The sequence below is a fragment of the Phyllobates terribilis genome, unplaced genomic scaffold, assembly GCF_046119375.1.
Source record: "Phyllobates terribilis strain yellow unplaced genomic scaffold, ASM4611937v1 Scaffold_12__6_contigs__length_324123572, whole genome shotgun sequence".
NCBI classification, from domain to species: Eukaryota; Metazoa; Chordata; class Amphibia; order Anura; family Dendrobatidae; genus Phyllobates; species Phyllobates terribilis.
In genome coordinates this window covers 38,385,278-38,400,170 of record NW_027362772.1, presented here as the reverse complement: position 1 = coordinate 38,400,170, position 14,893 = coordinate 38,385,278, and the positions used below count along the sequence as shown (strand labels likewise).

Sequence of the window (14,893 nt, the reverse complement as noted above, 5' to 3'; positions counted from 1 at the left end):
CTGAATGCCACAAAATGTATTAAAGCTGTGTCTGAGAGCAAGGGGGAGGTTCTCTAGTCAGGGGAACATTAGCATGCAATGCCTCCTGTCTCAGGCCAGTAGGGGGAGCTGGCTGCCCCTATAAAAGCTGGTGCTGGGGGCAGGGTTCGGGAGAACTTGATGGCCTGTCTCAGCACTGAGACTTGTCCCAGAGCAGAGCAGGGACAGACAGTTGCACTGCACCTAAGAGGAAGTGTGGCAGGAGGAGAGCCACAAGCCAGAGACAAGAGGCGAAGAGAGCCTGTCTTGGCAGAAAGAGGACTTAATTTACTAGACTTTGGTGTCTGAGGCTGGGAGGATTCCACATCCTCCAGCAGATAACCAGTCCGCAAGGGACTGTATATTCCTTGGCCTAAGAAGCCTGGAGGCCCTGCCACAACAGAAGGGACCAGCAGAGCCGTACAAAGCTGGGTGCAGAAAGGAACCCACATCGCAGGCCATACAGGCGAGAATATACGGAAAGCTCGTAAACGTGGGCTCTTACCCTATAACGAGGAGATAGCCAGAAGGAGCACAGAAAGCACGGTAGGCCTACACCCTCACCCTGACCAGGGCCAATTTCCCCGTTGCTCTCAGACATCCAGGTCCCCTCCTAGCTGGGACTGTTTGTGGGTCAATTTACCTGTTCTAGTAAAGACCCTGGACTGCAACCTGTTGTCTGCGTGCTCCTTGCTCCTCCAGCACTATCAGCACTGGGACTCTCACTACCATCACTCCCACCATCCACTACACTGCCCTGGGGCCGCACTCTTCCCGTGGGGAGTCACACCATCCCAGCTGCATACATCATCAGCCCCAGCGGTCTGCCTTGCAGCGGCGGTTCCTAATGACCGCAAATCCACGGGTGGCGTAGTCGGACATAATCATCAGCACATAACGGACTACCACTGGCCTGACCACCCTGAGCCACGGAACCGGGTTGCCACTACTACTCCCACCGTTCCCCTATTGCCCGGATCCGAGTGCCCCACGGCCCAGGGGGCGAGTCATGTGTGCTTTGCTCTGTGTCTGATTTCCTGATTTTGTCGCCGGACCTAGAATTTGTTTTGTCTATTCGTGTGTATTATCCCTTTAGCTCTTGATGCTCTCTAACCTCAGGTACCTAACCCCCGACTTGGCCTCTGAATATCTGTTTTTATTATCCTCTTATTTTGGTGTACCCTCCTGGCACTTGATCCCAGACTGTTACTTGACAACACCTTTGTCTTTCCCATCTGTACTATGAGCCCTCTTGGCATCTGACCTCGGACCTTCTGACTACCCTGTTTCATGGCTTGTCCGTGAATAGTGATTCAGCGTCACACCCTGGCCAGCTTTTCCCAGTGTTACACCAGGTGACTGTTAGGTCTTTGCTATGGAAGAGACTTGTCAATCATCTGGAGTGGTGGAGCAAGAAGTCAGCCAGGGTTGGCACAATATTAGTCTTGTCTCTGGTTACGGTCCCCAGCAGGATCTTCAAACTTTATCTTCTCTGAAACATCATATCATTTAATCGTGCAACCAGGCTCTTATTCATGCTGCCTGTGGTTTGGGCTGCATGAACTGAATGATATTTTCCCATGAAGGCATATTTATATGCTAATTGGTGCGCAAACCATTTATGCAGTGTGTGGTACAGAAAGTGAAGTCAGAAACTGCAAGCCTGCACGAACTAGAGGGAGCACTGAATTTTTTGTTCTCGTTATCTGTCTGCTTTAGTAAACACTTGTATTATCCTCCAAAAGTTCAAAGACATACTGAAAGGGAATTTAGATTGTGAGCCCCTGTGGGGACAGTGACGATGTCTGTGAAGCGCTGTGGAATTAATGGTGCTGTGTAAGCAAATACAATAATAAAGAAAAAAATCTGCAGTCAATTTTTAACTTAACGCTGTCCTGTTCCTCTGCTGTTTTTCCCCAAAATGTATAAATAAATTGACAACTAGGCATCAACTGAATTGTTTTTATTGGAATAATTTTATGAAAATAGACATCTAAGGAGTTTTTTATAGTGTGAAACAGCATATCAGTGTTTTACTTTGTTTTGCTTACATGTCCTATACATTTTACCATAGATCTTAAACAATGCAATTACAGAACAGAAGAATTTGCGTTTTCCTTGACTATTTGGCTGTAATCGTACTTACATCTCAGCTATGGAAAAGTAAGTATGATCTTTCATCTTTTGTTAGTGGATTAACCCCTTTTCAACATCCTGTTTGTGTATGTGTGTATTTATTCAAGCGGGCTCAGGAGCTGAGCTGTATAAGAATACGTTTTGGTTTGGATCACGCCATTTGCTTAAATGGGAAATAATCCTAGTGGTTTGAAATGGTAAAAAAAAAATCTGCTATTGTGTTTATTGCTCTCCCACAGGGTTGCCTCACATTAGTCCTCCTGCAATCCGTTTCCTGATGAAGGTCAATATTAGTGTTGAGCCACCCCCGTAGAGTTCGGGTTCGGTTCGGTTCGTCGAACACCGGGATGTTCGAGGAACTGTTCGTCGAACTGTTCCTCGAACACCTTAGAACACCGTCGAACACCGTTAAAACCAATGGCAGGCAAACAAAAACACATAGAAACACATAGAAAACACCTGCAAAGGTGTCCAAAAGCTGACAAACTGCTCAGAAGACACTCTCTTTAAAAAAGCCGGCCGGCAAATTCAGCAGCGGCATACACAGGTACCCGACAATTTAGACAAGAAGGAATAGAGCATCACACATAGATTAGGTAGATAGAAACATGTCAGTCACACATATAAGAAGCACAGTGACAGTGTTGGTTACTGCACTTGTCATTTAGTGTAAAGGATTTATTAAAAAAAATATTAGTGTTTTCATGCACCGTCTCTTTAAAAAAGCCGGCCGGCAATTCAGCATCTGTACCCGACAATTTAGATCAGAAAGAATAGAGCTTCACACATAGATTAGATAGATAGAAACATGTCAGTCACATATATAATAAGTACAGTGAGAGTGTTGCTTACTGTACTTGTCATTTAGTGTAAAGGATTTATTTAAAAAAATAATAGTGTTTTCATGCACTGTCTCTTTAAAAAAGCCGGCCGGCAATTCAGCAGCGGTACCCGACAATTTAGAACAGAAAGATAGAGCATCACACATAGATTAGATAGATAGAAACATGTCAGTCACATATATATGAAGTACAGTGATAGTGTTGGTTACTGTACTTGTCATTTAGTATTAAAATAAAGGATTTATTATTAAAAAAAATTGGCGTGGGGTTCCCCTTAATTTTAGGCTCTAGCGGAGGTTAAGCAGACGGCTGGGGCAGATGTTTGAAGCCTGGGAAGGGGGTAATACCCACGGAGCTTCCCAGGCTACTAATATCAGCCACCAGCTGAATACATAGCCTTTACTAGCTATTAAAATGGGGGACCCCCCCAAAAAAATGACGTGGGGTCCCCCCTAATTTAATAGCTAGCAAAGGCTAGGCAGACAGCTGGGGGCTGATATTAATAGCCCAGGAAGGGAGCCATGAATATTGGCCCCCTCCCAGGCTAGAAACACCAGCCGTCAGCCGCCCCAGAAATGGCGCATTCATAGGATGCGCCAATTCTGGCACTTAGCCTCGCTCTTCCACGCTGCCCTGGTGCGGTGGCAGGGGGTAATAGGGTTGGGGTTGATGTCAGCTTATAATGCCAGCTGACATCAAGCCCAGGTTAGTAATGGAGAGGCGTCTATAAGACACCCCCATTACTAACCCCATAGTCAAAGTTAAAAAAAACACAAACACCCAGAATAAAGTCCTTTAATTGAAATAAAGACACAATCCTTTATTGTTCTAAATTAAACCATACTTACCGTCACGCCCATTCCAGCTGAAGCCAACGATCTCCTGCAATAAAAGAAAAATAACAAAGCAACCTCATCCTTACCTTTCCATGGTTCCCACGACAGCTTCAGCTCTGCTACATCGAGATGACAGGCTGGACCGCAGCAGAACGCTGCCATCCAGCCTGTCATCCCGCAGACACTGAGAAGCGCAGGCATGCTTGCGCTGCTCAGCGTCTCTCTGTGACGACATCCAGATGAGCCGAGTTCATGTCCAATGAACTCGGCTCACCTCATGCACGTCACTGACAGCATGGGAAAATTCTCACGCTGAAGCGCTGATTGCAGGAGAATTTTCCCACGCTGTCAGTGACGTGCAGGAGGTGAGCTGAGTTCATTGGACATGAGCTCACCTCATGCACATCACTGACAGCGTGGGAGAATTCTCATTTTCCCACGCTGTCAGTGACGTGCATGAGGTGAGCCGAGTTCATTGGACATGACCTCGGCTCATCTGGATGCCGTCACAGCGAGACAGTGAGGAGCGCAAGCATGCCTGCGCTTCTCAGTGTCTGCGGGATGACAGACTGGATAGCAGCGTTCTGCTGCGGTCCAGCCAGTCATCTCGATGTAGCAGAGCTGAAGCTGTCGTGGGAACCATGGAAAGGTAAGGATGAGGTTGGTTTATTATTTTTCTTTTATTGCAGGAGATCGTTGGCTTCAGCTGGAATGGGTGTGATGGTAAGTATGGTTTAATTTAGAACAATAAAGAATTGTGTCTTTATTTCAATTAAAGGACTTTATTCTGGGTGTTGTGTTTTTTTTAAATACTTTACTAGAAATTCATGGCGGTCATGTCTAATACTGGCGTGACCCCATGAATTTTGGGCTTGGGGCCAGCTGATAATACCAAGCTGGCCCTAACCCCTTTATTACCTAGTGAGCCACCGCACCAGGGCCCTGGATGAGTTGGATACAGCGCCAGAAGATGGCGCTTCTATGAACGCGCCATTTTCCGGGGTGGCTGCGGACTGCAATTTGTAGCGGGGGGGGGGGCCCAGAAAGCTTGGGCCTCCCTGCGCTGCAGATTCCAGCCCCCAGCTGCCTAGTTGTACCTGGCTGGACACAAAAATAGAGCGAAGCCCCACGTACTTTTTTTTTAATTATTTCATGAAATTCATGAAATAATTAAGAAAAAAAGGCCTTCCCTATATTGTTGTGTCCGGCCAGGTACAAATAGGCAGCTGGTGGTTGGGGGCAGCCCGTTCCTGCCTGCTGTACCTGGCTGGACACAAATATAGTGCGAAGCCCCACTTCAATTTTTTTTAATTATTTCATGAAATTCATGAAATAATTAAGAAAAAAAGGCCTTCCCTATATTGTTGTGTCCGGCCAGGTACAAATAGGCAGCTGGTGGATGGGGGCAGCCCGTTCCTGCCTGCTGTACCTGGCTGGACACAAATATAGTGCGAAGCCCCACTTCAATTTTTTTAAATTATTTCAGGAAATTCATGAAATAATTTTAAAAAAATTGACGTGGGGCTTCGCACTATATTTGTGTCCAGCCAGGTACAGCAGGCAGGAACGGGCTGCCCCCAACCACCAGCTGCCTATTTGTACCTGGCCGGACACAACAATATAGGGAAGCCCTTTTTTTCTTAATTATTTCATGAAATAATTTAAAGAAAATTGACGTGGGGCTTCGCCCTGTTTTTGTGTCCAGCCAGGTACAACTAGGCAGCTGGGGGCTGGAATCCGCAGCGCAGGGAGGCCCAAGCTTTCTGGGCCACCCCCGCTGCAAATTGCAGTCCGCAGCCACCCCGGAAAATGGCGCGTTCATAGAAGCGCCATCTTCTGGCGCTGTACCCAACTCATCCAGGGCCCTGATGCGGTGGCTCACTGGGTAATAAAGGGGTTAGGGCCAGCTTGGCATTATCAGCTGGCCCTAAGCCCGAAATTCATGGGGTCACGCCAATATTAGACATGACCACCATGAATTTCTAGTAAAGTATTTAAAAAAAACACAACACCCAGAAAAAAGTCCTTTAATTGAAATAAACACACAATTCTTTATTGTTCTAAATTAAACCATACTTACCATCACGCCCATTCCAGCTGAAGCCAACGATCTCCTGAAATAAAAGAAAAATAATAAAGCAACATCATCCTTACCTTTCCATGGTTCCCATGACAGCTTCAGCTCTGCTACATCGAGATGACAGTCTGGACCGCAGCAGAACGCTGCCATCCAGCCTGTCATCCCGCAGACACTGAGAAGCGCAGGCTTGCTTGCGCTCCACAGTGTCTCTCTGTGAGGGCATCCAGATGAGCCGAGTTAATGTCCAATGAACTCGGCTCACCTCATGCACGTCACTGACAGCGTGGGAAAATTCTCCTGCACTCAGCGCTTCAGCGTGGGAGAATTCTCACGCTGAAGCGCTGAGTGCAGGAGAATTCTCCCACGCTGTCAGTGACGTGCAGGAGGTGAGGTGAGTTCATTGGACATGAGCTCACCTTATGCACGTCACTGACAGCGTGGAAGAATTCTCCTGCACTCACCGCTTCAGCGTGAGAATTTTCCCACGCTGTCAGTGACGTGCATGAGGTGAGCCGAGTTCATTGGACATGAACTCGGCTCATCTGGATGTCGTCACAGAGAGACGCTGAGCAGCGCAAGCAAGCCTGCGCTTCTCAGTGTCTGCGGGATGAGAGGCTGGATGGCAGCGTTCTGCTGCGGTCCAGCCTGTCATCTCGATGTAGCAGAGCTGAAGCTGTCGTGGGAACCACGGAAAGGTAAGGATGAGGTTGCTTTGTTATTTTTCTTTTATTCCAGGAGATCGTTGGCTTCAGCTGGAATGGGCGTGGCGGTAAGTATGGTTTAATTTAGAACAATAAAGGATTGTGTCTTTATTTCAATTAAAGGACTTTATTCTGGGTGTTTGTGTTTTTTTTAACTTTGACTATGGGGTTAGTAATGGGGGTGTCTTATAGACGCCTCTCCATTACTAACCTGGGCTTGATGTCAGCTGGCATTATAAGCTGACATCAACCCCAACCCTATTACCCCCTGCCACCGCACCAGGGCAGCGTGGAAGAGCGAGGCTAAGTGCCAGAATTGGCGCATCCTATGGATGCGCCATTTCTGGGGCGGCTGACGGCTGGTGTTTCTAGCCTGGGAGGGGGCCAATATTCATGGCTCCCTTCCTGGGCTATTAATATCAGCCCCCAGCTGTCTGCCTAGCCTTTGCTAGCTATTAAATTAGGGGGGACCCCACGTCATTTTTTTGGGGGGGTCCCCCATTTTAATAGCTAGTAAAGGCTATGTTTTCAGCTGGGGGCTGATATTAGTAGCCTGGGAAGCTCCGTGGGTATTACCCCCTTCCCAGGCTTCAAACATCTGCCCCAGCCGTCTGCTTAACCTCCGCTAGAGCCTAAAATTAAGGGGAACCCCACGCCAATTTTTTTAATAATAAATCCTTTATTTTAATACTAAATGACAAGTACAGTAACCAACACTATCACTGTACTTCATATATATGTGACTGACATGTTTCTATCTATCTAATCTATGTGTGAAGCTCTATTCTTTCTATTATAAATTGTCGGGTACCGCTGCTGAATTGCCGGCCGGCTTTTTTAAAGAGACGGTGCATGAAAACACTATTATTTTTTTTGATAAATCCTTTACGCTAAATGACAAGTACAGTAAGCAGCACTTTCACTGTACTTCGTATATATGTGGCTGACATGTTTATATCTATCTAATCTATGTGTGAAGCTCTATTCTTTCGGTTCTAAATTGTCGGGTACAGGTGTATGCCGCTGCTGAATTGCCGGCTTTTCATGTTTCACTGTTGGCACTGTTCCCATCGATTTGGGCAATCACTGTAATGCCACAACCACCATGGCTGTGGCATTACAGTGAGTGGCAGACAATCCCTGCATGATTGGTGCTCTAAATAGCGCCAGACATGCAGGACACGCTTTTGGTGCACGAACAGTTATCGAACATAACCTCGAACAGCCGAATTTTTTGCAAATCGTTCGGGTTCGTCGAACAACTCGAACACCGCCCAAAACAGCTCGAATTTGAGATTGGCGAACAGTTCTAGTCGAACACCGCTCATCTCTAGTCAATATCAGCAAAATGTTTATCTTTTTGGATTGCTTGCACTAAGTAAAAAACATTCCCTTTGCATATTTTCTGGAGTGCCAAGTTATCTATATTACACTATATGGGATAAGATCCTTCTTAGGCACCAATGATAGGAGTGCCGTATTCACTACCAGAATGACTACAGCAACACCAAATCTATACTTTTTTTTTCATTTTATGGCTTTTAAGCCCTTTACGACCTTGGATGTATAGGTACGTCCAAAGTAGTCTACCTCCCTTTGATGTAGGTTCCGGCGCTGAGCCCACATTTTTCCAGTACATGTCATGTGCCTCTAACAGCCGCTGGTGAAACCGTGATCCACCCTCATCTGTTAACATGTTAAATGCCGCTGTTAATCTCTGAAATCGGCATTTAACTCAAGCGTGCCAGAAGTGCGTCATAAGACCCGCCCATCGCCGGCCCTGTCACGTGATTGTGGGGTGCTGATGGGTTGACATAACAGCCAAAGATTTGTAGAAGACCCCCATGCTTGTCAATGTACATCTCCTATAAATACACGCGTGGCTAGTGTTCATAGGAGATGGCAATTTTTGCTGCACATAGCTGTGCTGATGTCTTGCTATGCATAGCACAGGCGATCTGAAGATCTCAGCTTAAAGTCTCCTAAAGGGACTATTGAACCAAGTAAAAAGAAAAAAAAATGTTTTAAAAAATATTTTAAAAATTTAAAAATATAAAAGTTCAAATCAACCTCATTTTTCCCTATTCAAAATAAAATAATAATAATAAAAAAATACACGTTTGGTATCTCTGCATTCATAAACCCCCAATCTATCAAAATATGAAGTAAAGTAATCTGATCAATAAATCGATCAATAAATGGTGCAACAAGGAAAAAATCAAAACGCCAGTGTGACGACACAGCATTTATTCTTAAGCCTGATTGTTATTATTATTTATTATTAAAGCACCAGTAATTCCATGGCGCTTTACGTGTGAAAAGGGGGTATACATAACAAACAAGTACAATAGTTTGAACAAAAACAAGTCGGTGACTGGTACAGGAGAAGAGAGGACCCTACCCGTGAGAGTTCACAATCTAGAAGGGGGGTGAGGACACAGTAGGTGAGGGTAGAGCTGGCGGTATGGTGGAGCGAGGGTTACAGCAGGTTGTAGGCTTGCTGGAAGAGGTGGGTCTTCAGGTTTTTTTGAAGGTTTCCACGGTAGGCGAGAGTCTGACGTGTTGAGGTAGAGAGGTCGAGAGTAGGGGGGATGCATGGGAGAAATCTTTTATGCAATTGTGGGAAGAGGAGATAAGAGGGAAGAAGAGAAGGAGATCTTGTGAGGATCGTAGGTTGCGTGCAGATAGGTACCGGGAGACTTGAACACAGATATATGGAGGAGACAGGTTGTGGGTGGCTTTGTATGCCATAGTTAGGGTTTTGAACTGGAGTCTCTGGGCAATGGGGAACCCATGAAGGGATTGACAGAGGCCGGGAAATTGCGGGGGGACAGGTGGATTAGTCGGGCTGTAGAGTTTAGGATAGATTGCAGGGGTGCGAGAGTGGTAGAAGAGAGGTCACAGAGCAGGAAGTTGCAGGAGTCGAGGGATGATGAGGGCATGCACTAGTGTTTTTGCAGATTCATGGTTGAGGAATGTGCGGTTCCCGGAAATATTTTTGAGTTAGAGTTGGCATAAAGTGCAAACGGCTTAGATATGAGGTTTGAAGGAGAGATCAGAGTAAACGGTTACCCAAAAGCAGGGAGCTTGCGGGACTGGGGAGAGTGGACAGCCATTGACTTTGATAGATAGGTCAGGTAGGGGGGTTGAGTGAGATGGTGGAAAGTTGATGAATTCAGTTTTATCCATATTAAGTTTTAGGAATCTAGCAGAGAAGAAAGATGAAATAGCGGACAGACATTGTGGGATTCTGGTTAGAAAGGAGGTGGTATCAGGTCCAGAGAGGTAGATCTGTGTGTCATCAGCATAGAGGTGATACTGAAAGCCATGAGACTCTATTAGCTGTGCCAGGCTGAAAGTGTAGATGGAGAAGAGCAGGGGTCCTAGAACTTAGCCTTGGGGGACACCGACAGATAGGGGGCGAGATGAGGAGGTGGTGTGTGAGTGGGATACGCTGAATGTCCGGTCTGTTAGGTATGACGAGATCCAAGATAGGGCCAAGTCTGTGATGCCGAGAGATGAGAGAGTCTTCAGTAAGAGGGAATGGTCCACTGTGTCAAAAGCAGAGGACAGGTCCAGGAGGAGGAGGACAGAGTAGTGCCGCTTGGATTTGGCGGTTAGTAGGTCGTTGGTGACTTTCGTCAAGACAGTTTCAGTGGAGTGATGCGGTTAGAAGCCAGATTGTAAGCGGTCAAAGAGGGAACAGGAGGACAAGTGGGAGGACAGTTCAAAATGGACGTGTTGTTCCAGTAATTTTGAGGCATAGGGTAGAAGTGAGATTGGGCAATAGCTAGAAAGAGAGGATGGGTCAAGGGAGGGCTTTTTGAGGATGGGTGTGAGCAAGGCATATTGGAAGCATGAGGGGAAGATACCAGTTGTTAGTGACAGGCTGATGAGGTGGGTTAAGGTTGGGATGAAGACTGCGGTGAGGTTTGGGATGAGGTGGGACGGGATTGGGTCAAGTTCACAGTTGGCAAGATGCATGTTTAGTAGGCCCAGAGACATAGGCAATTGTTATATGAGACTGAATGTTGACTCTTGAGTTGATGTTTGCTGCAGCATATTGTGTTGCTACCTTTGGATGACAGGGATGCAGGGTCATTAAATAATAGATATTTGACAATATGTTGATAACCCATTGTATAAGTCCATGCCACTTGACCTGCAAGTAGAGAAGAACAAACTATGCAGATTGATAATCAAACAATGAGAGCTGAACTCAACCCACCTTCCCCCTGACTTATACTGTGTTGTCACAGCCAGAATTAAGTTTTTTTAGTCACCGCAGAATTACAAAAAATGCAATAATGAGCGATCGAAACATAGTTTCTATCCCAAAATGATATGGATAAAAACATCAGCTTGGTGCGCAAAAAAATAAGCTTTCACTGAGCCCCAAATCAAAACGATATAGACGCTACGGGCCTCGGAAAATGGCGCTATTTTTTTCCTTACAAATTTCAGAATTTTTTTTCACCATTTAAATAAAAAAGAACCTATACATGTTTGGTATCTGTGTACTTGTGAACATGGTAAATGAAAACCAAAAAAACAATTATGGAATTGCCCTTTTATTTACAATTTCACCCCAATTGGATTTTTTTTAATCAATTTACAGTACACTATATGGTAAAATCAATGGTGTTGTTCAAAAGTATAACTCGTCCTACAACAAAACAAACCCTGATATGGCTATATTGATGGAAAAATAAAAAAAGTTAAGGCTTTGGAAAGAAGGGGAGCAATAAACGAAACGCAAAAACATAAAATTGCAAGGTGGTGAAGGGCTTACAAAATTCAGAATTTTCAAAAAACTGCTTTGGTTTGTTGTGTCTCCAATTTTCGAGACCTGTAACTCATTAATTTTCTATCAAAGAACTTGTTTTTTAAAGGGAAAATTAAGATTTGTGTCATCATCAATTTGGATATATATAACTTCATGTTAGTTTTTTAATACAATATTTGAGGGAGTTGAAGTGACCAAAAAAGAAGCAATTTTGTAATTTTGATTTCTTTTTTCTTAGTGTGCTTACTGTATGGGTTCAATCATTTTACACTGTGGTTAGAGAGAGTGCGAGTCGATGTACAGGTCCCACTTCAGCGGTGACGTCAGTGATCTATTGCGGATGGGAGCTGTGAGAACGACCTCCTAACTCTCAGCATCCGTGGCTCTTCTTTTGATTAGCTGGCCTGGCATAAAGTCACAATGATATTGCACCAGACTGGCTAATCAAAAGAGGAGCTGAGGATGACGACAGGTAAGAGGCGATTTGCAAAGTTATCTTCATGCAGCCACAGATTACTGAAATGGCCGTTGGACTGGGTCTTGCAAATTGTTTTGCACCATCTCTAATTGTGACAGATCGGACCATTACTAACTCAACAATATGAAACGCACTTATTTATTCCTTTATTTTCTTCAGTAAGGCCCTTTCTGTCAAGGTTATTTTATTTACACTTCATGACTGCATTGAGGGGAGGGTGGGTTTAGGTGGTGGGCAACATAGCAGGTCCCTGGATCCAAACATTATAATGCTGCAGTCTACTGGCACCTAGTGCCTATGGAATGGTCTCAGCTCCTGAGCTCATGCCGTATACCCTCCTCTGGCCTGTGATGAATATACATGTCTCAGGTCATTAACAGGTTAATATAAGAAGCACCTTCTTAGGGTGTTTCTTTCATCTTTACTTAGGTGAAGTAACCAGTTGTCCAGACTGGACATCTTAACGTACTATCAATGTTGCAAGTGCTGCAAAGTGTAATGGTTACAGTTTCTGAAGAGGCAACAAACGTAATAGTTGGTCACCCTCTTCAAGCTTCACGTTATCAGTCCATAGTCAGATAAGATACAGGGCAGCAGTAGTGGTCACCTCTGATTGACTCCGTTCTCCTGCAAAATAGCCTCCAGGGACACCTTTAGTGGTGTCATCTAATACAGTAAAGGCAACACCATTGAGACAATGGTCTACCAAGTTGAACTATATGCGCTAAGAGATGCCGGTGTGCTATGAGTCCAATACTATAAGTGATACAGAACATAACAAAAAGCACATATACACATAGACCTATTTTGTCATTAGGTCATTATCACACAACACAACATTATAACCTTTTATTAGATTGTCATTATAAGTACAAACCTTGAGATTGTCCAAACTTTTGAATAAAAGCTCATGTCTTCTTTTCTTTTTGATTTAATAATCCAGGTACTGACAGTCAAAGTCTCCCTGAGTTTAAAATACTCATAGATCCAGTTGTGCGTGTACAAAGAGGACTATGTGCTCATATTCCTTGTGCATTTACTGTACCTACAAATATAAGACTTAATAGAAACACCAATGGATTTTGGTATAGATTGGGCGTAGATGCTGGCCTACATGTAACTTCTCGAGAAAATTCGAACTATTACTCAAATGGACGCATCTATCTGATTGGAAACGTGACCAGAGGAGACTGCTCATTGTACATAGAAGAACCGTTGAGTGTAGACGAAGCTGCATATGTTTTTAGAATTGAAGATGTTCAGATGAAATTCACCTACACAAACATACAGCCTTACGTGCGCGTAATGGGTAAGTGTAACCTTAATACCCAGTTGTGAAATAAAGGCTATGCCAACATCGAAATGTGGTCAGTAACTTGGGGGATATGGTGGAGTCAACTCATCATCTTAGATGCAAACTTCATAGATTGAAGGCCGTAGAACCTCATAAGCTAATTCGGAAGGGATTCATAGACATGACAAAAGTCAGCAAGTCAATCACCCAAAATTTAAATTTTTTCAAATCTGAATTTTTTTTGCAAAAAGTTTAATTAGAGTTGTACTGAATCTTTATATTGTTTAAGACAATAATTATTATGGCATGGCACAAAGGGGACCTGTTACCAAATTTCACAATACAAAGTATTATTTCTAGATCTCATAGCCCTGATAAGACTGGTGAACTTACTTTTAAAATTTAGCTAAGAATGGCTGTATAATCCCTAATTTCCCACCTGAAAATGAGCATCTAGATTAACATCTTAACTTCCCCGACATATGACGTATAGTTACATCATATGTTTGGTCCCTGAATTTGATGGGGGCTCGCAAGTCAAGCCCACATCTTTCCTGGCAGATGATTGCTGAATTATTCAGCTATCATCTGCCTCTAACAGAAGTGGGTGGAGCAGAGTTCCGCCCACGGCTGTTAACATGTTAAATGCCACTCTCAATCTCTGACAGAGGCATTTAACATGCACAGGCAGGAGGAGGCACATCTTTCTATGCACCCATCAGCGCAACCATGACATGATTGCAGGGCGCCAATGACTTGACATGACAGCCGAGGGTCTTCTGAAGACCCCCATGTCTGTCATTACGGTACTCTTGTGAAAGCCAACCTGTGGCCGGCATTCCTAGGAGACCGTCATTTTTTTATACACATAGCAGTGCTGTTACACTGCTATGTATTTTACAAGCAATCATATGATCGCAGCTTCAAGTTCCCTTATGGGACTAACAAATACAATACAAAGTGAAAAATGTTTTAAAAATATGACAAAAATAAAATAAAATATAAAAGTTCAAATCAACCCTATTTCGCCCCATTAAAAATAAAGCAATAAAATCCCCCACAAACTACATATATTTGGTGTGGCTGCATTTATAAAAGTCTGATCTATCAAAATATAAAATAAATTGTTCCAATAACAACGAAATGAGAAAAAATTGAAACGCTAGAATTACATTTTTTTTGACCGCCGCTACATTGCAAAAAATGCAATAAAAGGCGATCAAAACATAGTATCCACCCTATAAATGGTATAAGTAGAAACGTCAGCTCAGGGTGCAAAAAATAAGCCCTCACACAGCCCAATATCCTGACAAACTGAAAACGTTACTGGTCTCTGAAAATGGCGACACAAGCACATTTTTTTTTACAAATTTCCAAAAATTTTACCAAAAATTTTCACCACTTAAAAGAAAACTATGCATGTTTGGTATCTGTATAATCGTACTGACCTGACGAATCATATTGCCAAGTCTGTTTTCCCGTATAGTGAACATAGTAAATAATAAAAAACTATTTGTAGAATTGCACTTTCTGTGCAACTTCGCCGCATGTGGAATTATTAAATTATTTTCCAGAACATCACATGATAAAATAAGTGCTGTCGTTCAAAACTAAAATTTGTTTTGCAAAAAAACAAGCCTTCATATCGATTTATGGACAGAAAAATAAAAAAGTTATGGCTCTTGAAAATGGGGAGGAAAAGTTTAAATCGGCCATGGCATG

At 43.8% G+C, this 14,893-nt stretch overlaps 1 protein-coding gene across 4 annotated transcripts in view; it reads left to right on the top strand.

The window, feature by feature from the left end:
* The window catches only part of LOC141173013 (sialic acid-binding Ig-like lectin 8), a 56,677-nt gene that overhangs the window by 985 nt on the left and 40,799 nt on the right, over positions 1 to 14,893 (top strand). For 3 of the 4 annotated variants that reach the window (XM_073657638.1, XM_073657637.1, XM_073657636.1), the window contains exons 2-3: positions 2,093 to 2,181; positions 12,821 to 13,186. In XM_073657638.1, the coding sequence (XP_073513739.1) occupies positions 2,103 to 2,181; positions 12,821 to 13,186 (445 nt within the window). In that variant the 5' untranslated portion in view covers positions 2,093 to 2,102. The remainder of the gene's footprint in view (positions 1 to 2,092; positions 2,182 to 12,820; positions 13,187 to 14,893) is intronic. The other variant, XM_073657639.1, reaches the window with a different exon arrangement.